We start from the raw sequence: 25,679 nt of genomic DNA, 5'->3' as shown, positions 1-25,679 counted from the left end.
ACGACCACGCGCACGAGCACTCGCGTCGCGCCTTCCCCTCCACGCAGCTCACCCCACCCAGCCGCCCGCTCGTGTGGGGCGACTTGAACGTGATCCACACCACGGACAGCCACGGCTGGCTGCTCGGCCACCAGAAGACGTCCTTCCCGGAGCCCAACTACAGGTGAGTGCGCGCGCGTCTTGGAGCTCGCGGGACGGAAGGGTGATTGGTGGCCGGGACGCGCACAGCGGGGACCTGGGCGACTTCTCGTCGTTCGTCGGGCACATGAAGCAGCTCGCGCTCGTGAGTCATCTTGCTCGTCTGGACGCGCGGGGGTCTGGGGCTGACGCGAGGTGTAGGAAAAAGATGTCGACCTTCTCTTGGTCGATTCTGGGGACCTCCACGACGGTTTGTCTGCGGCGCGTCGATTTGACCGTTCGGCGATGCTGAGGAAGGCGCGTTCTAGGTACCGGACTTTCGGATGGTTTCCCGCCCGGCGGCGTGGATGCTCATGACGTGAGTAGTGGGCGAGGATGTGAGTGTGTGCGCGAACTAACACGTTGTACAGTCCAACGAGTTCCTCATGAAGCTCCCTTACGACATCATGGCCATCGGCAAGTGAGTGCAGCATGAAGTTAGTCCTAGCGACGGATGCTGATTCGAGCCGCAGTCACGAGCTGTACATCTACGCGAACACGCTCGACATGTACAAGAACTTTGCGCCCAAGCTGCACGGACGCTACCTCTCGTCGAACGTGAACATCACTGTCTTCGACAAGCATGGCCATAACGTCAGCGTCCCGGTTGGCGGTATGTTATTGTCCTCCCTGATGACGCCCCCCGAGTAGATGCTGAGGTTTTGAGCGCAGATCGTTACCGCAAGTTCAAGACTCGCAAGGGCCGCCACGTCACCTCTCTCGGTGTCCTGTTCGACTTCACCGGGAACGACGTAAACACCACCGTGCAGAAGGTTGAGGACATGGTCAAGGAGCACTGGGTGCGTTTAAGCCTCATTCACCTGAAGCGTGTCGTATTGCTCATCTTCTCCTGACACAGTTTGCGGACGCGATCAAGGAGGAGCCTGACTTGTTCCTCCTTGTCGGGTGAGCCAATAACCTTCCCTTCGTACCGTACGAGTGCTCACGTCCATGACAGCCACATGCCTGTCGTCAAGACCGATCACTGTGCGTTTTTCTACTGAGATTGGCTCTAGTCTCGATGCTGACTGTGGATGCACAGGGCCGACTGTCTTCAACGCCATTCGTGCTATTCACCCGACTACTCCCATCATGATCTTCGGTGGTCACACCCACATTCGTGACTGCAGTGAGCATCTTGCGGACTTACATGACCTTTGTGGAAGGAGTAGTATGTTGACCCGCTTCCAGTTCAGTACGACGGTCGCTCGATGGCGCTCGAGAGTGGTCGTTACATGGAAACCGTCGGTGAGTCTTTGATTGGCTTTGGCACGTTCGCATGCTAAAGCTCGTATTACTGCCAGGCTTCATGAGCATGGACTTTGACAAGAAGACCCACCATGGTCGCGGTTCCACCACTCCTCAAAACATCACTTTCAACCGCCGCTACCTCGACCCCAACCGCGTCACATACGAGGTGTGTTTTCTAAATCTTGAGTCTACGTCCACCAAAACCAACTCACTGTCTTGTAGTACCACTCCAGGCGCGGCAACTTCACCTTCGACACCTTTGAAGGCCATCAAATCACCAGGGGCCTCACCCAACTCGCAGAGCGTTTTAACCTCAGCATGCAGTTCGGCACCGCCCCACACGACTTCACGATCAGCCAGGCGCCCTACCCGTCCAACGACTCCTCGCTCTCGCTCTTCGTGACCGCCATGGCCGCCGCCCTCCCGCTCAACTCGACGCGCAAGGGCGTGCCGAACGTGATGATCACGAACTCCGGCTCGCAGCGCTTCGACATCTACTCCGGTCCGTTCACGAAGAACGACCAGCTCACGGCCTCGCCGTTCACGGACGCGTTCCTGTACATCCCCGACGTCCCGGCCGGCGTCGCGAGCCAGGTCCTGCCCACGCTCAACCACGCGGGCGCGAACGAGCGCCGCGCGCTGGAGACCCGCGCGTGGGAGGACGCCTACGCGCGCGGGGAGGTCGACATGGTCTACCGCGCGTGGCTCGCGGACATGGACCGGAGGAGCTTCGGGCCAGAGCGCCGCGCCGCGCAAAACGCGACGCTCGGATACGTGACGCAGGATGTGCGTGTCCGCCGTTTTCTTTCGCTTCGTTCTTGTGCTGACGGACCTTTGCAGTCATGCCCTGGCGTCGGCGACGACACCCTGCACACGCCCCTGGTATGTCTCGCCTTTGCCCGCACACTTAGGCCTTCTTGCTCACACTCTTATGCTTGCAGCCGTTCTTCGACGTTCCGGACTTCATCGGCACCGACGCCCCGGCGGGCGTCGCGGCCTCGGACCCGATCGACCTCGTGTTCGTCGACTTCATCGAGAACCAGCTGCTCGAGATCCTGAACGGGCTCCAAACGACCAAGAAGTACACGACCGGAGACGTGCTCTCGTACACGGACCTGCTCGCGAGCCAAGTTCTCGGCGTATATGCTGAGCAGTTCTGGAACTAGGCGGTTTATGCCCGCTAGGCGACAGAGGGAGGAAGTTGTTGTAATGTACAGCGATGCCTTTAGTCCATGTAGGTAATATGATAATGTACTCGGAATGGGCGTGGTCTGTGTATTAGTTCAGTTGTGCCGATTTACTCGTCCTCCCAAGAACGGTGTCTGGCTGGCCGCGCGCTGTACGCACAACGCAAGTTTTCCGCATTCCTATCGACCTGTTCCAGGGCCACTGAGTGTGCACCGATGGGTCCGGCCTTTGGCAACCAAATGGTCTCTCCAAATACCTCTGGGTGGTAGGTAGCGGTAATCTCATGTTGCATTATAGCATGTGACTAACATGGTGATGAGACTATCAAAACGGGCTACCCTCTGACCCAGCGAATAGAGTGCGTCGTCTAACTTGGGAGTGCGGTACAACGCGCCGGAGAGCATAGCGCACCTCGACTTTGCGTATGAGCAGGCCCGTGGTGGGTGCAGGGGGGCCTGTGTCGACGAGTCCGAGGGAAAGTCGAGGTCGAAGCCGTGCTTAGTCCCGCATTTCAATCGGCGTGATCGCCGCGCGAGTCGCCGCAGCAGAATGGTGCGTGGTAGTATGGGTCCCTCGCTATGGAGCACGAATATGGATGCGGCGGTTGGTACGAGCGCGGCGACGTAGGTCCGGCTCACCTCAGCCACCCCAGAGAACGTGTGCTTTTGGTCCAGCTGGTGTGTCCCCACAACCGTCTCCTCGTCTGTATCGCCTTGACTTCACCCGGGCTTCGCATCCATGCGATGCCGTGGATGGGGGAATGGTGAAGCTTTGGAGGAAGAGACCGAAGGACCCAATGACGATCGGATAGAGGTAGTCGGGGCTATCGGAGCATCCTTGCTGCTTGGTGGACATAGCGGCAGATCAAAGAAAAATATTGGAGAACGGGATAAGTGACGGAGAGGGAGAGGTGTTTCTTGAACGAACTCGGGGCTTCAAAGGTCCCGGTCCGGTGTCCAGCGCTTCTCGGCTGCAGCTGGTTTTTTTGGTTCAGTCCTTCCATGTCTTCAACCGTCAGTATTTGCCTCGTGTCTTGCCACTCACGAGCTGCAGTGCTCATCATGCGAACACGGACGGCCGTCGTGTCTTCATTAAGCAATCACCCAAACAGTCATCAGAGTAGCGAATCCAAAATTGATCGATAATAATGAAGGAGCAGCGGAAGGGAGTTGATATACCGGAAGACGAAGAAAGCTGAAGGTATGCACACTCTACGCACACATGTGGAATTTTCCTATGTGTGTGCTCATTCAGGTCCTTCGTGGCGTCTCGATCATCAGGCGACTTCCATCGTTCGCGAACCGTCGTAGGAAATGCTTTGTGCCGCGGCGTAAATTCAGAAGAAGCCAGGTGTACTCGAAAACCGACCAGCTGTATTTGGACGAGGCGACCGACGATCGGTGAGCCTCCCAACTCAGCCCCAGTAGTATGCATTTGACGCCACAATCCTTACTGACAGTGGTCGATTCAGTCCACCTTCGCAAGTTGATTCACTTCGGTGTTTCTGGGGCTTTCAACTTCCCCGTGACGTAGTAACATGTCTCGACCCATCCACTCAACAAAAACCACCTTGGTAGGTTCACTGTACCAATGTGAAATCCGAGCACTCTCCTCGCAGCAGACTCTCCGCTCCTCGTAACCGAACACCCCAACATGCAATGCTGCAAACAAACCTTCTACTGCCCGAAACCTCACATGACGTACGAGACAAGCCTCTGGGGTGCAGCGGGCTCCGCGATATTGGCGCTGACACCGACGGACATTAGTACTTCGGTATCCACAAATTCATCCGTGCCGGTGCATCTCATAATGCTCGCAGCGCGGCCGACCATATATACTTCGCCCCCCCAGATGCCAGCAAAGCCCTGACGAGCCCCATCTCCCCCTCCCAGCCAAGGTAGCTATGCTCTTCTCGTCGCTGCTCGCGCTCTCCTGCGCCGCCCTCGCGGCGCGCGCATGCCCGGACGAAGAGCACGGCCACGACCACACGCACGAGCATTCCCGTCGCGCATTCCCGTCCACGCAGCTCACCCCACCGAGCCGCCCGCTCGTGTGGGGCGACCTGAACGTGCTCCACACCACGGACAGCCACGGTTGGCTGCTCGGCCACCAGAAGCCGTCCTTCCCAGAGCCCAATTACAGGTGAGCACCTTCGGTCTCGCGCGTTAGAGGACGGAACGTTGACAATCGGGGACGCACAGCGGGACTCTGGGCGACTTTTCGTCGTTCGTCGCGCACATGAAAGAGCTTGCGCTAGTGAGTTCACTTTGATTTGGTGTGAAGCATAGGGCTGATGCGAGCTGTAGGAAAAAGACGTCGACCTGCTCTTGGTCGACTCAGGAGACATCCATGACGGTACGTTTGCAATGCGTCGTTTGCAATGAGCCGATATTGAGGAAGAAGCCATTCAGGAACTGGACTCACGGATGGTTTCCCACCCGGCGGGGTGGATGCTCATGACGTGAGTACGGATTGAGAATGTGGGTGCTCGCAGACTGACGCATTGGCAGTCCAACAAGTTCCTCATGGAACTCCCTTACGACATCATGGCCATTGGCAAGTGAGTGCAGGATCAAGTCGACATGCACAGCAAATGTTTAGGTGCTGATCCACAGCCACGAACTGTATGTCTATGCCAACACGCTGGATATGTTCACGAACTTCGTGCCGAAGCTGGAAGGACGCTATCTCTCCTCGAACGTCAACATCTCTGTCTTCGACAATCAGGGAAACAATGTGAGCGTCCCGGTTGGCGGTATGTTTCCATCTTGGGATTGTAGTCCCGTATGGTACCTGAGCTCGCGTGCAGATCGCTACCGGAAGTTCAAGACTCGAAAGGGCCGTAGCGTCACTTCTCTTGGGGTCATTTTCAACTTCACTTTCAACGACGTCAACACTACCGTGCAGGCCGTGGAGGACATGGTCAAGGAGACCTGGGTGCGTTCAGTTGATGTGTCCACCGAACAAGCACGGCTGTTTCTCATCCTCACTTCACATAGTTTGCGGACGCTATCAAGGAGGAGCCCGATCTCTTCCTTCTTGTCGGGTACGCCTACATGCTGCTTCTGTGCCCGTCGCGCGTATGCTCACGTTATTCGTAGCCATATGCCTGTCGTCGAGACCGATAACTGTAAGCGGTCACTCTTCAGGTGTTATCTTGCTCCCGTCATGACTATGAATTACCAGGGCCCACTGTCTTCAACGCCATTCGTGCCGTTCACCCCACTACTCCCATGATGATCTTCGGTGGTCACACCCACATTCGGGATTGCGGTAAGCATAAACTTTCTTGCCAGGAGTCGCGTCTTGACCGACTTTCATGATTAGTTCAGTATGACGGACGCTCAATGGCGCTCGAAAGCGGTCGTTACATGGAAACTGTCGGTGAGTCCCTCGCTCACTCCCGTCGCTTCCACGTGCTGAGGCCACTCGTGCTACTTTTAGGCTTCATGAGCATGGATTTTGACCAACACTCCACCACCCCCAAGGACATCACGTTTAACCGCCGCTACCTCGACACCAACCTTGTCACTTATGAGGCATGTGTCTCCGTTGTCCTTGGGCCCGTGTCCGCCAGAGCTAATCTGTCGTCGTGCAGTACCACACCCAGAGCGACAACGCCACCTTCGCCACTGTGGAAGGCCAGCAGATCACTGGGGGCCTCAATGAGCTCGCCGAAAGGTTCAACCTTGGCATGCTCTTCGGCACCGCTCCGCGCGACTTCACGATCGAGCAAGCCCCGTACCCGTCCAATGGCTCTTCGCTGTCGCTCTTCGTGGCCGCGATGGAGTACGCGCTGCCGCTCAACTCCACGCGCCAGGGCGTGCCGGCCATAATGATCACGAACTCGGGCTCGCAGCGGTTCGACGTCTACTCGGGGCCGTTCACGAGGAACGAACAGCTCACGGCGGTGCCGTACATGGATCTGTTCTTGTATGTTCCCGACGTTCCCACAGGCGTGGCGAGGCAGGTCATAGCCGCGCTCAACAAGCCACGCCATGCCCTTGAGTCGCGCGCGTGGGACGAGGCGTACGCGCGCGGCGAGGTCGACATGATCTACCGCGCGTGGCTGGAGGAGATGGACGAGAAAAGCTTCGGGCCCGAACGCCGCGCGGCGCAGAACGCGACGCTCGGTTATGTCACTCAGGACGTGAGTTTTTTTGGATTTCTCTGACGTGTCTTTCACACTGACGAATCTTGCAGTCCTGCCCTGGCGTCGGTGACGATACCCTACACACGCCCCTGGTACGTCTTTCCCTTCACGCACTCTTGGAGGCTCCCTACTCACATCTTCGTGCCGACAGCCGTTCTTCGTCGTCCCAGACTTCATCGGCAGCGATGCGCCGGCGGACGCCTCGGACTCGGACCCGATCGACCTCGTGTTCGTCGACTTCATCGAGGACCGGGTGCTTGAGATCCTGAACAAGCTCCAGAAGGACAAGACGTACACGACCGCGGACGTGCACCAGTACTCGAACCTCCTCTCGAGCGAAGTCCTCGGTGTATACGCCGAGAAGTTCTGGAACTGAACGTTCCAGAGGACCCTTGGATACTGTAAAGAGGAGGGTGGCGGACGGATTGTATGGCGTTCATGTATCGAGACCGCTTCGTTACGATGCAATCTATGTCTTGCCTCTGTGTATTGTTCTGCGCCCGCCGCGCAGACGGTAGCAACCTGTTCCCGCGCGCCGTCGAGCTCGGTTCAGACCTCTTCCGAAGCCGGTGATACCGCGCGCGCAGGCGGGACCTGCGTACGCGAGGACGCGCCGCGTCTGTCCGCGCCCCTCAAGCGCGCCGCACTGGCTCGTAGACCGCCGAGCCGCGCCCGATGCGGTTCCTCAGGAGCCCTGGGGAAGATGCGGTGGGGCGCGCGCTCCTCGCGAGGCTTGTCTTTGAGGAAAGGCCCGTGTTTTGCCAATGTTGGGCGCGGGCGCGGCGCGAGTTCTACCCGCTCGCCACGCCCGCACCGCCGCGCCGCCGTCGCACCAGTAAGCATATGTAAAAGGTGTTTCCCGACGCGCCAGCCCAATCTTGCCATCACGTCCGCTGTGTTCGTGCCGCCCTTTCCGCCTCGAGCATACCACCGGGCCCTCCTCCCACAAGTTCGTGCGCATCGTGTGCTGTTGCGCTCGTCTTTTTCGTTTTGGACATATCGTCGTCCTCCATCCCAACGCCATTCCTACCTTCCGTGTTTAGATCACAGCCCCTACTCTGCATGCTACTCTCGTCGCGCCCGCTGCCGCGCTGACGCTCTCCGTGCCTGGCGCGCGTCTCTTTCTCGGCGCCCAACTCACCCGACTACTGTCCCATTTCGACCAAAAGTTCATCGATTTTCGGCGTGACCAAAATTTCGATCTTCAAATGGGCAAAAGAAATCGTTTGCGATAGTTGGAGCAAATGTTCACGCCCCTCCGTGACGCGTGACATGAACTTTTGGTCGAAATGGGACAGTAGTCTCCTCTGAGTCGCGCCTGAATCCCCAGTCCGCCTCTCCGAATCAACGTCAACGCTCGCCGAACTTCGACCGCGAACGCGGCACACGTCAAGGCCTTCCGTCGGAGTAAGTTAGAAGACGGCAGTTCTTCAGTGATGAGCAAACGCCGACCGCTGGGACCTTGATTGGTGGCACTTCTGTCTTCGTTTCTTAGTGATCATCTGTCCGGTCTCGACGCCCCAACTTTGAAATGACGAGTCACGGACTGAGGGGTCAATGTGCACTGCGATCTGTGGTAGCCCATGGGGATGGCGCCTCAGAATAGCGTCGTTTCAGAACTGAATTGACAACAGACCGAGATGGTTTGAAGTACGTGAGTACCCCAACACCGACAACAGCGCCGGGGCTGAGAGGCAGGCGCCAATCACGTGAAACGACAGCAGACTGCATATAATAAGAACGTTTGCTCGAGCGGCACCAGTTGTCAGGGCTCCCTCCTCCCCTCTCTCTTCTTCATTCTCTGTGACCTAGCGCAGGAGGTACTTAGAATGCTGTTCGCGACTCTCTTGGCATACGCCGCGGCAGTGCGCGTAGCGCGCGCTTGCGGCGACCACGAACACGTCCATGAGCTCGCGCGTCGCGAGTACCCGCAGACTTACCTCGTCCCGCCGAGCCGCCCGCTCGAATGGGGCGACCTGAACTTCATCCACACCACGGACACGCACGGCTGGCTCCTCGGTCACCAGAAGAGCACCTTCCCCGAGCCCAACTACAGGTGTGTTGTCTTCTCCGCAGACTGTCGGAATGACGATGTGCTGACGGATGCTTCCAGTGGCGATCTCGGAGACTTTGCCTCCTTTGTTGCGCACATGAAAAAGACCGCCTTGGTGAGCGAAGGAGGTTCCCGAAGCGCGTTCCTGAGGCTGAAGCAGCACTGCAGGAAAAGGATGTCGATCTCCTCTTGGTTGACTCCGGGGACCTTCACGACGGTGAGGACTCGCGTCGCAATCGCACGTTCGTTCGGTTCCTCATTCTTTTCTGCAGGTACAGGTCTCAGTGATGGATACCCGGCTGGCGGCGTTGACGGGCACGAAGTGGGTGGATTTGTGCCCTCCCAAATGATATGTCATTCTAATATCTTTTCAGTCAAACAAGTTCCTGCTGCGGCTGCCCTATGACGTCATGGCGATTGGGAAGTGCGTGTGTCTGCTGGAGAGCGACAGAATCCCGAGCTGACTACGAGGCTAGCCACGAACTTTACATCTACAACGTTACGCGCGACATGCACACGAACTTCGCGCCCAAGCTCAACGGTCGCTACCTCACCTCAAACGTCAACATAACCGTCGTGGATGAGACTGGGGAAGCTGTCACCGTTCCAGTTGGCGGTATGCATTCCTTGTCAGGTGATGCTCCAACGCATTTCTGACGCGAGGACTCTTATCGCAGAACGGTTTGCCAAGTTCACTACACGCAAGTACGTTGCACACACTTGGTCTTTACTGTGTAAGACGCTGACAATGGACACGTGCTACGCAGGGGTCGCAAGGTTACCGCGCTTGGCGTCCTCTTCGACTTCACTGGTAATGATAAAAACACCACCGTGCAAAAGGTGGAAGACATGGTGAAAGAATCATGGGTTAGTTTTTTATTCACGAGTGATACCTTTCACATGCTGACGTCCTCCGCTTGGCCAGTTCGCAGAAGCCATCGCGGAGGTGCCAGACTTCTTCCTCCTCGCTGGGTACGTACCACTACTTCTGCCCGGGAAACACAATCATTGAAGCGTACATCTTGGTAGACACATGCCTATCACAACCAGTGACAAGTGTCAGTAGGTTTCACCATGACTGAGGTGTGAACCGTAAGTCTGATGTCAGTGTGTAGGGACCTACGTTCTTTCTACCATTCGGGGGTACACCCTAACACTCCTATCGTCATTCTTGGAGGTGTGTTGTTCATGTTTAGGTTCGAATACTTCATGATTGACCACGGATATTTGCAGGGCACTCTCACATTCGGAATTGCGGTAAGCGTTGTTCGGTTCCTAGGAGTCGGGCTCTCGCTTGATGCCCTCTTTAGTTCCGTTTGATGGTCGCGCAATTGCATTCCAGAGTGGACGATACATGGAGACCGTGGGTTGGCTCAGTAAGTGTCGTTTTGAACCATTTTCAGCAGGCCCGTTAAAATACATTCCCACTACAGGCCTCAACCTCGACCATGTCGATAAAACCAGCAACCTCACGTTCTCTCGCCGATACCTTGACGCCAACCGCGTAACGTACGAGGTGTGCATACCGCCGGTTTCAATTTAAATGGCTTCTGAAGCTGGGTGCGAGCAGTACCACACGAAGACCAGCAACCATACCTTCGACACCCAGGCGGCAAGTCCATCACGTCCGGCCTGCACCACCTCGCGACGCAGTTCGACCTCAACCTCACCTACGGCGTCGCCCCGCACGACTTCCACACGTCGCAGGCGCCCTTCCCGTCCAACGACTCCTCGCTTTCCCTCCTCGCCGAGGCGATCGCCTACTCGCTCCTCGTCAACAACTCGCGCGCCGCCGTCCCGCACGTCATGATCGCGAACACGGGCTCGCAGCGGTACGACATCTTCGCCGGCGCGTTCACGAAGAACGACCAGGTGACCGCGTCCCCGTTCACGAACGCGTTCGTCTACCTCCCGAACGTGCCCCTCGCCGCCGCCGTCCAGGTCCTCCCCGCGCTCAACGACGCGGGCGAGAACAACCGGCGGCGGGACCTGCGCGGCGGCGCGGCGCGGGGCCCGGACGGGTTCACGGCGCGCGAGCGCGAGGCGTACGCGCGCGGGGACGTCGACTTCGTCTTCCGCGAGTGGCTCGCGGAGATGGACCGCCGCCGCTTCGGGCCCGAGCGCCGCGCGGCGGCGAACGCGACGCTCGGGTACGTCACCACCGACGTGAGTGCCCCGCTCCCCCTCTTGCCCTTGTTCTCCTGCTCCCTGTCGCTGACCGTGCCACGCAGTCGTGCCCGGGCGTGGGCGACGACATCCTGCACAGCCCGCTCGCGGTGTACGACTTCCCGGACTTCGTCGGCACGCCCGCGCCGGACGGCCTCGCGGACGACGCGCCCGTCGACCTCGTCTTCACGGACTTCATCGGCGCGCAGGTGGTCGAGACGCTGAACGCGGTGCAGAGCGCGGTCGTGTTCGCGCAGGGCGACATCCGGCCGTACACCCCGACGCTCATCAACGCCGTGCTCGGGATCTACGCGGAGAGGTACTGGAGCTGAGCGCTGAGGGGGCGCGGGGGGCGCGGTGTATCGTGTATGGGGTGTCTTCAGCTTCGCCGTCGTTGCCCCAGCGGACGCGGAATGTGATGCGCGCCGTCGTCCTTCGTCCTTCAGGATGTTTCGGGTGTGTTCTGTTCTCTTCGCGGCCGTCTGACACATCGAGCGTTGGTGTTCGACGTGAGGATGGGTGTCGTGCCTTGATGCCGATGTCGGGACCGAGCTTCCTAAAGCGGGAACGTGAAAGAGAACCTCGACCGCATTTGGTTGGAGGACAGGGATCACATGCAGGCGAGCGTTCTATGCGACGACCAGCGACCGCGTTTCCACCGCGGCTCGAGACAATCTGACACTTCGCCGCCGCCGGTTACTTCTATGCGGCTATACTTATGCGTCCGGGCTTTGGCGGTGAACAAGGCCTGTCACTCATGCAGCCAGCATGCAACACTGGCATCTGCGTTGTGCGTTCGTCGCAGAGTGCTTATTGGAATGCAATGTTAATCTCCGTGGACTCCGTGCCTCCACCTGAGTCCAGATGTGAGGTTTTCTCTCGCACTGCAGAGCCCGGCTGCTGCAGGAGGGCCGTCGGAGTAACCTCGGACTTATTCACTTTGTGGTTGATCGAGTGGCACCGGGACCCACAGAACGACGTCGAGTGGCTGCCCCTAAGATAGCCACACACTCTGAGGGCAAGTGTGCAGGAAAACGTCTTCAAACGGGTGGGGGTTGGTGGGGGGTTCCCCACGCCGTGAACGCGCGGGGCTCACACTACCATCCGAAAAGAGAACCGTTGTTTATCGCGAACACCACGAATATCACAGAACGGTGCGACCGACCGAGCCAGCACTGAGAACGGTCTCTCGGAGGGCGGGGTGCAGGGAGCGCACCCCGCCCGCGTCGAGGCATTAGTAGCAAAGACTAAAACTAAAAGAGTGAGTTAACAGGGGTCGGGAGCGTACACGGACACGATACTACAACTTGCGTACAACGGGAGGCGCGGCGGGAACCCTCGCCGCCGTCGCGCGACTGGCCACATCTTACAGGCGAGGTCTAAGTAGAGGATACACCGGAAACCGGAAGAGAGCGAGAGTCGGAGGGACGGGACGGGACGGGAGCGCCTCGCGCGCGGCGCGAATAACGGTGTGTACTGAGGTGTCGCGGGTAGCGCAGGGGCCAGGGAAGGAAGCGGGTCGGGAGGGTCCTGGGTGTCACTGGGTCTGGGACGGGGCTGAAGCGGAGGAGCGGTGGAGGCGACGAGCGGGCGGGAGGTCCGCGGTGAGGCGCAGTCTAGCGGGGACGGGACGAGGAGCGTTCGGGAGAGAGGCGCAGCGATGGGCTCAGACGAGCGCGTCCGCTTCCTCCGTCTACAGCGAGGGGTGAGCGTCGTGCGCGACGTTCGAGCGCACGAAGAGAAAGGGACGCACACTGGTACTCGTCGCAGGTTCCGACGTGGTGTCGTCTGCCGGTGGCACGAGCCCGTCGACGGTTATCGCGGGCGCCGCTTCCGCTTCCGCTTCCACCACCGCCGCGGCGAACGAGGTCGCGACGAGCGTGTCGGGCGAACTCGTGCTGTCGCTGCTGCTCGTGCTGTCCGCTCTCGCGAGCCCCGTCCACGTGAAGCCGAGCGCCTGCGCGATCGCCTGGAGCGCGTCGCCCGCGTCGATCTGCGAGAGCGAAAGGGTGCTCGTGCTCGGGAACGCGGTGGAGCCCGTCGTGTCCGTCGTGCTCTCCGACTGCGAGCGGGAAAGAATGCGGAGTAAGCACGCGCGAAGAAGAATAAGGGCGGGGGCAAGGGAAGCGGCGACGGACCTCGACGGGGTTCACCGCGATCAGGCAGCCCATGGCGTGGCACTGGCGCGGGGTGAACATGCGCGGGACGGGCGCGAGCTCCATGCGCAGCGGCACCGGCGCGGCGTGCGCGGCGGGCAGCGCGGCGCAGACGGTGAAGGCTGGGCGTGGTGGCGGCCGCGTTCGTCAGCCACGAGGCAGGGGGCTCGGGTAAAGGACAGCGGATGCGTACCTCCGACGAGGAGCCCGGACATGGTGAAGGCGCGGGTGAGGATGAAGGTCACCATAATGCGAGTCGGAAGTATGAATGCGGAGCGGGTGGTGTTGACGTTGACGTTGAAGGGCGAGGCACCAGGGGGATGCAAAGAACGAGTGAAAGGCAGGAGGAACGGCGCTTCGGATGGCGGAGGGGACCCCTGGAGGACTTGTGGTTTCCTGACCGCCCGGGCTGGCCGGGCGGCGTATTATACACGAAGGGGCTCGTGCGCACGCGGCGGGGCGGGGGGGCCGTTCAAACGGACGGACGGAATAGGCAAGGGGGTCGTGCGCGCGGGTGGGCGCGAATGAACGGGGGAAACGGGGCTTGCGGGTTCGCGACGGGCGGGGTGGTGATCAGGCTAGCGTAGAAAGGGCAGCGGCGGGAGAAGGGAAGTCGAGGTGCGCAGCCTAGAGACTAGTCTGCCGTAAGAGTGCGGGCGGTGGAAAGGTCTGGGCGAACGGGCAAATCGCGCGAGGACAGCGGCTAGGTTGGGTGGTAAGCTCGGGTAAGAGCAGGAATAGAGCGGGATAAAGGGAGACCTAGCACGGTAAGTCCGCGGCTGGGGCGGGCCGCGGGAGGGATCGTGATGCGTCCGCTCGATCGGGGGGAGGTTGAAAGGAGTGGCCTAGTTTGGAAACGACCTTGGAGCTGGGGACGCACGTCCGTTGCCCCGAACGTGTCATCCATCGCAATATCGGCGCAGAAGCTCAGAAACATCACGGTTGCAAGATCTGCATCCAACGAGAGACGTCCGGTTGACTAACATCACGACATACGAATGTGCTCTGGTCGGGCGGTAAGTATTGAGTCCTCCGGAGTCCAACGGGCAGCGATTCACACCCGTTGGCGATCGACAGTCAAGCATCAAGCTTCGTACGGCAACAACGCAAGGTTTGCGTGTGCTACGATGTCCATTAGCATGGGAAGCTACGGAGTGAGTGATATGGGGCGTACCTGGAGATCGCTGGGCGGGTGAGTAGCGGATGCGCGGTTTGAGACGGACTTGTGCCAAGAAGTTGTGCGGGCTGGAGCGAGCGACATTGACCGTCAGCCTCGTGCTGGAGGAGCGTGGGCTGGCAAATCCCGGAAATATCGCCGGGTGTGGTCATCGAGGAGCGTCGCCTGCGCTGCGCGGAGGCAAAGTTCGAGCCCGCGCGCAGAGGAGAACAACGCTCGCCCGATCCGGCAGCGCAGACGCCCCGGCGAATAGTCTTCGGGGAGCCCGCCTTCCGGATCTGGCCGAGTCGCGTTCATAAAGCATGCGCCCAATCGGGCCACCGGCGCCTCCCCGCTCTCTCGGGATGGACGACAGGCGTGGGCGGGATTCCCTTTCTAGAGCAGCCCCTTCAAGAGTCCAAAGTGGCTCCAAGGCACCTGCGCGGGCTGCTCTGCCATAAGAGCTCCGTGCTCGTGCCCGGGTGGAGCAGCCACCGCTCACGAGCTCGCCTGAAGCCCGTCTCTTCCTCTGCCGCTAGTCCTCTTTCGTTCTTCGCGACTACCCGTTCACTCCTAACTGCCCGCCATGGTCCCCACCTTCATCCTCACCCGCACCTTCGCCATCTCTGCGCTCGTCTTCGGAGGTCAGTCTTCCTTTAGTTTCGTGGTGTGCGTGATCCTCATCCTTCCCGCCTTCTCCCGCAGCGTTCCCCGTGACCTACGGCGCTCCCGTGCCCGCCTCCGCCGCGCTCGAGAGGAGGCAATGTCACCGCATGGGCTGCATGATCGCTGTGCCGAATGATACGGTGCGTCTGAGACCCTTGGCGAGCTCCCTCCGCCCAGACTGACGCCCTTTCCCGCTCTCAAGGCTGACACTTCCAACACCAACGGTACTACCACCGCGTTCCCGGAAACGACAACGGTCCCTATGTCAGGCGATGCCATGATGGCCATCCTCACCTCCTTGTCCTCGACCATAGACGCGCTCAAAGACGGTCTCGTAAACGCCGGAGTGGTGTCCACAGACAACGTGCAAGTCGCCTTGGTGAGCGCACCCACGCCCCTCTTCTTTGCACAACGTCATTGAACGTTTTATTCCGACTCTTTCAGACCTCGTTCAGCGGGTCTGACACAACCGACGAACTCGCCGAAGACGCACCCTCCAGTCCGGTAACGGAGGACTCGCACCCAGTCTCCAGCTTCGCAGAGGCCGTAGCAGTGGCCGAAGAATCTGAAGATGCCCAGGCGTGACCTCTGGTGCGTTCCCGCGACATTGACCTTGTTCTCCATCGAGCATCGAGCTAAATGCCTCCGCGGCTTCCCAGAACAACGTCATCGCCCCCCAGTCCCCGGGCCGTCGGACCGCCCGACCCAAGATCCTTCGGTCTCTCCGACCTGCCCGCGACCGCGAATTCTCCGCCCGACCCTAGACTCGACTCTCGTCTTCCTCTTCTCCGCCGCCGCGCGCCACCGGCGGCGTGCTTCCGCTCCTTACTGCGTTCCCTCGTCTCCCCGTTCCCGCCCCCGCGCAACCTCGCTCTCCACTCCTCGCTGTACCACCACCCGTGCGCTGGGCAAGTTGCCTCCAACTCCGTCGCGCTTTCCGCGGTCGCACGAGCCCAAACCCACGCGGTGCGCGCGCGCGTTCGCACCGGTGCGAACGACGCGCCGCCGCCGCTCGCTCCCGCCGCCCCGATCCGCACGGACCCCTCCACTCCTTTAAATCCAGCCCCGCGCGCCTCGCTGTTTACTGGACCATCCATCTCTCGGACTCCACTCCGTAGATCATATGGTACTGTCTTTCCCCCGCCTCGTGTTAGCACGAGTCGGTGCACTAGTCGGTGCACTAGTCGGTGCGATGCTGTTGTCTTGTCATGCTTTACTGTCCCGTTGTGCTCTATGTCGTATGCTCTCACCGGTCGCCCGTCGGATCCCTGTATCGCTAGCTTCGTTCTCGCTTTCCTTCCCCGTTCCCCGTCTCTCTCGCTGATCCATAGACGGTCTTGCCCTCCTGGCGCGGTGTATTACTTAGCGTCCTGAGGCTGCGCGCGACGTCGTGCAGGCCCAATTCAGCCGTGTTCATTCCGGCACAAATGTCGTGGTGCGATTGGGCGTGAGCTCGCCGAAATGCGCAGTCCGAAAGGCATGCGAAACGAAAAACGATCTTGTCAGAGGCTCCCAGACTGCCACCGACGTACATAAGAGCAGTGCAGACATGGGTGTTTGTATAAGCACCAAGTGACCACTGTGGACGTCCAGGCGCCGGTCCGCCCCCGGCCTCGACGGACGTCCCAGACCAGTAATACGCCACAAAGCCCGGGCGCTGCCGCCAGGCTGAAACATTGACCGCAGCGGGCTCGTACCATTGCCCAGGAGGGATACTGGACGTTTGGGAGTTGTTCTTCCAGAGTAGGGCGTGAGAGAGAAAGTCATGGAAACCGCCGAAAGCAACGCGATCCTCCATGAAGTACCATCCATGTAGCGACGCCGTAAGGGACAAGGATTGTTTGTCCATCATTAGGGGGTAGATAGTTGTAGTAATTCCAGGATATTGTCGTTCAATCCGTATGGTCAGGATGTACAGATGCATTCGCCCATCGCCTCACGAGCTCGGGCAGGCCCAGATCCTCTGCGATCTGTCATCAAACGCCAATCAGTGAATATGCTCATAATAGAAAAAGAGGAGCAAAGGCTGACCTGATGCTTCAGGGCAGCGTCTTCCGCAGCGGCAGACGACCCGAAGACGGCATCGATCTCCTCCAGCGAGACGTTGGCCGTCTCGGGTACGCAGCGCGTCGCCCAGACGTAGCCAGCGGCGCAGGCGGCGGCGAAGATGAGGAACGTGCCCGCCGCGGAGCGTTCTATGAGGACGGGGGTAAGGAGCCCGATGAGGACTGAGGACAAGTCAGTCGTGACGTAGCAGAGTGAGGGACGGGTACGTACAGTTGTTGATCCAGTTGGACGCGGTGGAGAGCGCAACGCCCTGACTGCGTGCGGACAGGGGGAAGACCTCGGAGGGCAGGATCCAGCCGATGGGACCGTAGCTTACGCCGTAGGCGGCGGTAAAAGCGTATACGCACGCGAGGGAGGCGTATGCCGCGGCTGGGTGCTCCGACCACGAGCTGCCGTAGACGATGATGAAAATTGCGATGAGAAGGTGCGAGAGTGCCATAGCCAAGCTGCCCCAGCGAAGGAGTGGTCGGCGGCCTGGGTGGGGTAGTATGCCGGTGAGTCCTTGTAATAACCAGAGGTGAAGAACTTGTCACTTACCCAAGCGGTCGATATAGGCTATCGCAGGTAGGACGGCGATGAACTGTACGATGCCAATGCCTCCGGCAGACATCAGAGTCACTGAGTCTCCTTGGAGACCGAGGGATTGCATCAGAGTGGGACCATAGTAGAGTAGAGCGTTGATTCCACTCCATTCTAATTAATAGAGCTTGAGTTATGACCTCGACACTACTAGGCGAAGATTACTCACGTTGGAAGACCATCATGAGGACACCAATAAGGGTACGCCTTAAGAGTTTGGGACCAAATAGGCGGCGCCAGGCCAAAAGCTCCCTCTCTATGGAGCTAGTCTTGACGGAGCCGGCGCTCTGCTCAATGAGAGCCGCTTCGACTTGCATTTCGAGAAGCTCAATCTATGCGTCATTTGTTGGTGGATAGATGCACGGTATGCAAACAAGCAGCACACCTGAAGTAACGGGTCCGTATTCTGCTCGGAGGAAGGACGCAGACGGAGCTTGGCTAGGGCACTGAGAGCTTCGTCGACGTGACCCTGCGAGACAAGTAAACGAGGAGAGGCCGGTAGTGCCAAACACCCGAGCCCGAGAAGGACGCCCGGGATGAGCTGAATGCCGAGTGGAATGCGCCATGAAGCGGAGCCTTCTACTGTATGATGCAAGCGACAGGTTTAGACTCGAGGTGGACCAGCGCTGAAATAGACGTACAATCGCGAGTGAAGAACCCCGTCCAGAAACCAAGCACTGCTCCAAGAACTATCGCAAACTGCTCCAAGGCCATAAGAGACCCCCGCACTTCTGGGGGACTGATCTCGGCCATGTAAAGCGGAGCGAGCATACTGGATTGCGGGCCGGGTTGGAGAAAGCACATGAATAACCAGTCGGATTACTCGCCTCAATGCACCCACTCCAAGACCACCGATGCCTCGGCCGAGAATGAGATGATTCGGCGATTGCGCGCCGAATTGAAGAGCAGAGCCGACAGTGAAGACAGCTGAGAGTACATGATTATATGAGGCCACACTCAAAGTCGGGACGAATGTGCACTCACCACATGCGGCAAAGATGGACTGTCGCCGAGAGAACTTGTCGGCGGAGACACCAGCAAGAAGTGCACCAACAAGTGACCCTAGCTCCAGCGCCGAGGCTGCAGAATATTGGGTAAGGACACGTCTTGTTTACACGAAGAGAGGAAAGGAAGGAAGTGCGTACTCATAAGCCCCACATCCCATGCGGTAAGATGCCATCTTGACATGAAGTCCTTCATGACAAGGACATTGGCAATCACTCCTTGGTCGTACCCGAAAGTCAAGCCGCCAATTGAAGCAAAGACAGCGCACCCGAACACGTAGTAGTTGTGGAGCAGACCGGCAATGCCTCTAGGTCCATATGCATAGGTATAGGTCACATTGTCGGGTTGAACATGGAGAACGCCTCCATGAGGTATGTTGTGAGCATTTTGAGAGGGATGATACTCGAACTCTGCCTCCCCTGCTATGGGTACATATCCTCCGTGATGTCTGCTAGTCTCGAATGGACCTGAGGACAAAGCAACACATGTCTAGCGACTGGAAGAACGCACCATTATGTTATGATTTATGCATCACCTTGAATGCAGTCTAGAATAAGACGAAAAACAGCAACTGATCGCGCGTGGCAAGGTTGCGAGAAGGAGGACAGCAAAGAAGGGGTCGGAGATGAAGGAATTGAAGTCAAGCGGCAGGCAACAGAGCGACTGTTATGGCCAGTGATGGAACTGGGCGGCCCGAACGCTCACTTGGCGGGGCTCCTTTGATAGAAGGGCTGCCTAGGGGAGACTAGCGGGGCTCGTCCCTCTTGGCCTGAGCCACCACGGCCTTCTCCTCAACCTTCTCCTTCCCTCCCACCGCGAACCAGCTCTTCAGCCGACTTTCATCACCCCCTATCACCTCTTCCTACTGTTCTCACCCGCCATCATCTCTGGAGCTCTCAGAACGCCTGAAACCAGCCTCATGCTCTTCTACGGCCCAAATCTCTGACTGCAGCTGCCACCTGAATACGACGGATGGACGCACGCACGTTTCTGTGCATGATATTTTCTCTGGCTCCTCGTGTTATGGGAGAAGATATGTTGAATGATACCGATGGGTGAGTACAAGTACCTCTGTTCCACTCGTAACAGATGAAAAGTTCGTAGTGCGTGGCTTCCGGCTATGCACTATGAGCACATAAGCACTATGAGATGGCTCCCAGGTGGCGGAAGGCGGTTTGTCTGCGGCTCTGGCTATGCACCATGAGCCTATGTGCGCTATGAACCCATGCATTATGAACTTTTCATCTGAAGTCGCATCCTAATCCCTCGAATCACTTAAATCGACGTCCCTGTGTCTGCTGCCTTTCGTCTGTTCCCCGTATCGCGTCCTCTCATCTTCCCGTCGTCTTCGTCTTGACTCAGCTACAGACGATGTTCATAATAACGGCGTCCGAAATAGCTCACACATCGTTCCAGGAGCTTTGCTTACGATCCGGTGCTCGCCCACCGACCAAATTTTGCAAAATCCCTACCCGTTCAAGTCCTCTTGCTCGGGATCGTCATGACCCTCGTCGTCGTTCTCATTATCCACCTCGCATTCACTGCACAATACCACTGGCCTCTGGCACCGGTCAACTACGTCCTCCAAATGTCCGCCGTTATCACCCTCCTCATTTCCTGCATCGCAACGCTCCACGTCGTGCTCTCCAGCACAATCGACCAGAGTATGACCTGGCCGTACATGCTCGACTATGTTGCGGTTGACATGCCGCCCTTCTCCGACACCAACGATGGATGGACGATGAGCGAGTTGATCGCATGGCTGTTGATGAACGCGACCACATCCGGTCTCATTCAGGTGCGTGTTGCCTGCGTTCTCGGGGATGTGTCGTTGATGGCTGTCGTTGCAGATCACACACATCCAGTTCCTCACCTTGCTTTTTCCTTCGGTGCTCGAGAAACGCTTGATATTCTGTCTCCTGGGCCCCCTCGCCATCGTCTCCTCTATCATGCAAATTTTGCGAGTCACCGATGGCGAACAAATCAACAAGCTAGCTGCAGCGGCGCAGAACATCTGCAACGCAACATTATCGCTTCTCTTCACCGCTGCCCTCGTCCTCTGGGGCTGCGTGGTCAACCGGGGCGACGCATGGCGCACCGACGGAGGGACAGCAGCGTTTGGGATCGGAGCTCTCACACTCGCCTTCATCTCCACCGCCCTCACCTTCCTATACATCCCGAGCCGCGACCAGTACCCATGGATGCCGGCACTCACATGGGCTGTCATCCTCTGGCAGAGCTTCCTCGGCTGGTGGTGGTGGGTCGGCGCGGGCATGGGCGTCGGCGAGATCGAAGAACTCCTCCGGCGTGAGGAGAAGCGTCAAACGAAACGCCGCCTCCGTCTCGCCAAGCGCAACTCTCGTAAGGAGCGCGCCCAGACCCTCTGGAAGGGCGTCACCGGCGCCTTCACGCGCACACACTCCGACGCCCGCGCGCACGCCTCTGACACCAGCGGCACCGACGGCGACTCCTCCGACGGCACGACGGTCGACGACGTCCGCCCCTCGCGCTCGCACAGCACTCGGTCCACCGGCGCGGAGGAGACCGCGTCGCGCATGGACGAAAGCACGCGGCGCGCGCCTTCGGACCAGTCGGACGAAGGCTCGGCAAGCACAAGCGGTGGACGCGTGACCCGCTTCCTGAACCAATACCGCCCCGGCCGTTTCCTCTATGGCTGGTACCTCGGCCTCCGACACGCGCACCTCGCCGCGGCGCGCGAGCAGGCCGTCGAACGCGTCGAGCGCATCAACCAGGCCTACGGTCCTGAAGCCGCCGCGGCGCACGAGAACGGCGCGGTGGTGCCGACGTTTGGGTGGGGGCTCGGGAGCTTCGGCGTCCAGCGGCAGCGGCGACGAGAGTGGGAGCAACGCGAGCGCGAGGAGGCGGCGTGGAAAGAGTACGAGATGGATGAGTTCTCGGACACGGAGGAGCGGGAGGAGCTGAGAGATGGGCCCAGACAGCGAAGGAGGACACCGCAAAGAGCGGTGGGGGGCTTAGGCGCGGGACTAGGTGCAGAGCGGAGGATGGACGAGGACAGTCACCGACCGGGGTCCGTGTGGTGGTGGGGGCCGTTGCAGCGGTGGAGGCTGCAGGACTCGACGGACTATCGTTCATAGCCCCACTGACGCGCTGGTGAGATGATTTATGCTTGCACCAGTGTTTGTTGTTGTACACTTACTTCTTACACGTTTGCCCTCACAATTGTCTTTTTATGAATTCCCAAAAAGACCGAAGACATGCGATAGGTACGAGATTACAAACCGAGCATCCGGCAGACGGCAACGGTAGAGACAGCAACAAAAGCCGTCCGCACCATCCCGATAGCATCCTCAGCACTTGGATTCAGTGCTTTCTGCACGACATGGCGCCAAGAGGGGGAAGGAGGTGATATCTTCGTGGACAAAACACCTTCCTGCTCGTCGAGAGGCGGCGCCGGTTCGCGACCAGGCTCCTCCATCAGCACAGGCTCGAATCTGTTCGCGTCGACCGTTTCCACCGTCTCAGGCGCTCCGCGAACCCGCCGCGGCGGGATGACCAAGCCTGCCTCGCGCTGCATCTGCTCGTACACCGTCCCGCGCAGCTCGATGTGCAGCACGAGCGCCGTCTCCGGGTCGAACACGCACGGTGCGAACGACAACCGCACCGTTCTCTCCTCGTCCCCAAAGTCGCGCGCCATGCCCTCCCAGCCAGCGACGCGGTCCTCCGCCTGCGGCTCGCGCTCCGACCAATACTCGGCCCCGCCCGTCCAGTTGTCCATGTTCTCCGGCTCCGCCCACGCGTAGTGCTCCGCGGGCGCGTCGGGCCCCGCGCCCTCGGGGCGCGCCATCGCGAGCCACAGGCGGATGCCCTCGCAGGTGACCGGGTCGCCGAACTCAACCCAGGCGCGCGGGAGTGCGGCCGCGTCGTCAACGTCGACACCACCACCGTCGCCGTCTTCGCCCTCGTCTGGCTCGTCGTCGTCGTCGTCGTCGTCGCTTTCTGTCTCGGACTCGCTGTCCGAGTCCTCTGGCGTGCAGTCGTCCCAGTCGTACAGCGGGATGCGCACCGCGGCGAGCGCACCGAGCAGCCAGCGCGGGATGCGGAACGGCGTGCCCGCGAGCGTGTCGGGCGCGAACGAGACCACGCGCCGGGCAGGCTCCGCCGCCTCGCCGTCGCGCGGGCTCGTGTGGATGTAGAGGTCGCGCCACTCGGCCTGGTACGTCTCCCCGCGGAAGCGGAGGTTGGACAGGTCGCGGCCGAGCGCGACGAGGCGGGAGATGTCGGCGGATATTGGCTGCCTCCCGGCCTTGCTGAACGCGTAGCCGGTGTAGTACACCCGGCGCGTCGGGTCCTGGGTCTCGCTGCGGGGCGCGGGGTGCAGGAAGAGGCCGATGTGGTCGTCGTTGGTCTCGCAGAGGAGGACGGCGATGAGGAAGTCGCCGCAGTCGATGACGGGGAAGCGGCACTTCATGCCGTGGCTGGTGATCTCAAAGGAGGGGAGCTCCAGGCGACCGAACGGACCGTGCACGCGGCGGTCGCTGTCTTCAGGCTCGTCCTGCGGCGAACGTTAGCAGTGTGACGAACGCCAAACGCGGCACGCGCACCTCTGTAGGGAGATAGTTCTCGATGGGATCCCCTATCTCGGGGGTGTAGTACATGGCGTCCCCGTCAAAGTTGTTGGTTGACGTCGCAAACGCAAACCGTTCGTCGTAGATTGGACCATGGAAGTAGTCGTGCATATCTTTGAGTGACACGGGCTCGAGGTTGTCGGAGCCGGTCTCATAGATGGCCCCCCAGGCAAAGATAGTGGTATCCAGCGACTGCCTCGCGATCTCTTGCTGAAGGCGGAGGAATGACCGGCGTCCCTCACCGTAAAGGGTGGGCATGCTGATTCCAAAAAGACCGAGTAGAGAGTACGCTTCGTCTTCCACGCGCGTCGATTTACGGTTCGACGACCACGCTAACCGTTCCGCAACGGAAGCCTTGACGAGGGAATGGTCTCGCGTTAGGTAATTTGCCGCAATGTCGGTGATGTCTTCTAACAGCGTCGCTAGGCCTTCCTTGGTCCCTAGGCGTTTCCAGCCTTTGGACAAGAAGACGACAAGGTACGGGGCAAGAAGCTCTTGGAGGGTCCAGCAGCGGGTGTGCCATTTTGCCTTGCGGAACTCCGAGTCTTCCTCGTGGATGTTGTCGTCCTCACGAACGTCCTCGAGGTACGCGTAGCATACTTCTGAGTGGAGATACCAGGTGAACATCGAGTTGATGGCCTCCGAGAGCTCGGTACTGCTCTCCTTGTTGATGCAGCAGGTGTCGATCCAGACCCACGCATAGCCGTCGTTCTCTGCCACGAGGCAGCAGTTGCGGATCTTGGCCGACACGAGGTCTCGCGGGTTCTCGCCGGTGGCCTTGCAACGAGCCTGGATATCGCGTACGTCCTGGAATGATTGCTCGAGGTGTCCCCAAGTGTGAGATAGGATCGCGTATCCTCCAATGATGGAAGAATACTCCTCAAAGTAGCTGAGCTCTGCGCGATTCGTGCTTAGTAGCCACATGGCTACATGATTGATCAGTGTCAAGAGCGCGCACTTGTCGGAGAGTACGTACTTTGGAGAGCGAGAGAGAGACGACAGGAGGAGGTGGGGTGGCGAGTTGAAAAACCTTGGTGTTGACTGAGATGAGCTGCGCTGGCGTGCTAGAACCGACAAGCAATTAGTGCACGAGCAGTGCACGAGGCGCATAGCCTGCAGTTGTACTCCGATGTGCGGAGCAACTTCAATTGGCCGACCCGAGGACTTGGGAAGTTGAAATACCACTATCAATCTCCCATGAGCTTGGACGCCGGGCCCTGGTACGAACTGAAGGTTGGAAGGTTTGAACTTTGAAGCATATAAATATTCCCTACACCAAGTGCGCTGGGCCCTTACACAATGCTTGTCGACAGTATGTCCAAAGCGAGTGAAAGACGCATGCGTAGCGGCTACTCAATGGCTGTTTGAATTAGTCGTAGTAAAGGACGAAACGGTGACAGCCCAAGTCGACTTTGTGCGACAAGCGCCATGTGGAAAAATGGGTGCTTTCATTGGGAATCGAACACAGCGATTCAGACCAACGGACGAACTTTCTCATAAGCGTCTCCTCAAGTGTGCACAAAGTTACTTATTCCAGTATTTTCGTTCAGTTGTTCTCCGGACAGGTTTGATATATTGTACGAGCTCTATACCACAACACCCGCACTATGGAAGAGAAAACACCATGTCTTAAGCCCCTACTATGTAACAACCGACAGGCCTGAGCTGACGCTACATTAGTACATATACACCAGCTGCACCTAATCCTTAAGCAAGGGGGGTGAGCGAGACCAGAACAGTAGATAGAGGATAATGTTGTTTTTGGCAGTCATGACGTGTCCCTATAATAAAATCCTGACGCCTACATACGGTGGGCATGCGCATCTCAGCTGTGCGGGGTGGTCGTCTGGAAGAAGATTCCAACACCGCAGGAGGCGTCCAGCGAGCCGACCTCTTGCGGACGTTCCGCTGATCTCGCTCGAGCGCATCACACGGCCGGGATGGACTCCATGATGGACATTATAACGTTTGGGACGCCGGACGGTGAGCGCAGTGGGTGAGGACAGCTAGAGTGGACGGAGATGCTAGTGCGTGCTACGGAGAGTACGGAGTATGCGACCGGGTGCGGACAGGCGAGTGACGGGGCGGGCACGACACAATCAAGCGACGGGCAGGGCTGGAAGAGACCGAAGGGCCGCGGTGGCCCCAAGGGCGGTTGAAGGGCGGTTGAACGGGCCGCGCCTGTTGTGTGGGGCGGCGGGAGAAGGTAAATGCTACACTACGTAAAGTGCGGTCCCTCCTTTGAGGGCGGGCGCGGGCGGGGTGGGGGGATGGGGGTGAAGAGCAAGGGATAAACATGACGACGAACCAAAGGACAGCCAAGAGGGAGTGTGGGTGCGAATGTTAAAGGAGGAGATGAGGAGAGAGGGCAGCGGGAATGTATACCGACACAGTAGGAATACGAGCGCATCGAGTGGGTGCTTGTGATACACGGGTGTGACAAGGCTGACTATAC

The 25,679-nt window shown here is 59.1% G+C and overlaps 8 protein-coding genes across 8 annotated transcripts; 5 read left to right on the top strand and 3 right to left on the bottom strand.

Annotated features, from left to right (window-relative positions):
- On the top strand, positions 1-2,594 carry BXZ73DRAFT_45558 (Metallo-dependent phosphatase-like protein; the record flags this gene model as incomplete). Its single annotated transcript, XM_048019535.1, has 15 exons — positions 1-163; positions 229-283; positions 340-388; positions 447-496; positions 549-598; positions 651-790; positions 850-977; positions 1,037-1,083; positions 1,136-1,164; positions 1,220-1,306; positions 1,369-1,425; positions 1,482-1,594; positions 1,651-2,214; positions 2,269-2,310; positions 2,370-2,594. Coding segments are annotated over 15 exons (1,799 nt in total), but the record flags the coding sequence as incomplete, so codon positions are not given.
- A 1,925-nt stretch (positions 2,595-4,519) lies between these two features.
- BXZ73DRAFT_100625 (Metallo-dependent phosphatase-like protein) lies at positions 4,520-7,145 on the top strand (the record flags this gene model as incomplete). Its single annotated transcript, XM_048014630.1, has 15 exons — positions 4,520-4,758; positions 4,818-4,872; positions 4,923-4,971; positions 5,028-5,077; positions 5,127-5,176; positions 5,232-5,371; positions 5,426-5,553; positions 5,616-5,662; positions 5,718-5,746; positions 5,803-5,889; positions 5,944-6,000; positions 6,061-6,161; positions 6,215-6,766; positions 6,820-6,861; positions 6,921-7,145. The coding sequence occupies 15 exons, from the start codon at positions 4,520-4,522 to the stop codon at positions 7,143-7,145; spliced, it is 1,851 nt and encodes a 616-aa protein (XP_047878857.1).
- Positions 7,146-8,598: 1,453 nt separating this feature from the next.
- On the top strand, positions 8,599-11,320 carry BXZ73DRAFT_100624 (Metallo-dependent phosphatase-like protein; the record flags this gene model as incomplete). The annotated part of the gene is made up of 16 exons (XM_048014629.1): positions 8,599-8,825; positions 8,883-8,937; positions 8,991-9,039; positions 9,095-9,144; positions 9,197-9,246; positions 9,299-9,438; positions 9,500-9,527; positions 9,590-9,689; positions 9,748-9,794; positions 9,852-9,884; positions 9,938-9,999; positions 10,056-10,079; positions 10,133-10,198; positions 10,256-10,338; positions 10,410-10,988; positions 11,054-11,320. The coding sequence occupies 16 exons, from the start codon at positions 8,599-8,601 to the stop codon at positions 11,318-11,320; spliced, it is 1,860 nt and encodes a 619-aa protein (XP_047878856.1).
- Positions 11,321-12,654: 1,334 nt separating this feature from the next.
- BXZ73DRAFT_100623 (uncharacterized protein) lies at positions 12,655-13,359 on the bottom strand (the record flags this gene model as incomplete). Its single annotated transcript, XM_048014628.1, has 4 exons — positions 12,655-12,681; positions 12,742-13,050; positions 13,127-13,266; positions 13,338-13,359. The coding sequence occupies 4 exons, from the start codon at positions 13,357-13,359 to the stop codon at positions 12,655-12,657; spliced, it is 498 nt and encodes a 165-aa protein (XP_047878855.1).
- A 1,527-nt stretch (positions 13,360-14,886) lies between these two features.
- Positions 14,887-15,551, top strand: BXZ73DRAFT_76927 (uncharacterized protein; the record flags this gene model as incomplete). The annotated part of the gene is made up of 4 exons (XM_048022540.1): positions 14,887-14,944; positions 15,006-15,106; positions 15,169-15,345; positions 15,411-15,551. 4 exons carry the CDS (start codon positions 14,887-14,889, stop codon positions 15,549-15,551), a joined length of 477 nt encoding a protein of 158 aa, XP_047878854.1.
- Positions 15,552-16,858: 1,307 nt separating this feature from the next.
- Positions 16,859-18,812, bottom strand: BXZ73DRAFT_89562 (general substrate transporter; the record flags this gene model as incomplete). Its single annotated transcript, XM_048025335.1, has 10 exons — positions 16,859-16,936; positions 16,998-17,194; positions 17,244-17,507; positions 17,571-17,726; positions 17,782-17,944; positions 17,998-18,194; positions 18,254-18,384; positions 18,440-18,539; positions 18,597-18,692; positions 18,758-18,812. 10 exons carry the CDS (start codon positions 18,810-18,812, stop codon positions 16,859-16,861), a joined length of 1,437 nt encoding a protein of 478 aa, XP_047878853.1.
- Positions 18,813-18,983: 171 nt separating this feature from the next.
- Positions 18,984-21,733, top strand: BXZ73DRAFT_89561 (uncharacterized protein; the record flags this gene model as incomplete). Its single annotated transcript, XM_048025334.1, has 3 exons — positions 18,984-18,988; positions 20,034-20,415; positions 20,468-21,733. 3 exons carry the CDS (start codon positions 18,984-18,986, stop codon positions 21,731-21,733), a joined length of 1,653 nt encoding a protein of 550 aa, XP_047878852.1.
- Positions 21,734-21,870: 137 nt separating this feature from the next.
- On the bottom strand, positions 21,871-24,148 carry BXZ73DRAFT_89560 (HET-domain-containing protein; the record flags this gene model as incomplete). Its single annotated transcript, XM_048025333.1, has 3 exons — positions 21,871-21,969; positions 22,135-23,151; positions 23,201-24,148. The coding sequence occupies 3 exons, from the start codon at positions 24,146-24,148 to the stop codon at positions 21,871-21,873; spliced, it is 2,064 nt and encodes a 687-aa protein (XP_047878851.1).
- Between the last annotated feature and the right edge of the window lie 1,531 nt (positions 24,149-25,679).

Source organism: Epithele typhae (genome assembly GCF_022376455.1).
Source record: "Epithele typhae strain CBS 203.58 chromosome Unknown BXZ73scaffold_18, whole genome shotgun sequence".
NCBI lineage: Eukaryota > Fungi > Basidiomycota > Agaricomycetes > Polyporales > Epitheliaceae > Epithele > Epithele typhae.
This window is presented reverse-complemented; position numbering and strand designations above follow the sequence as displayed.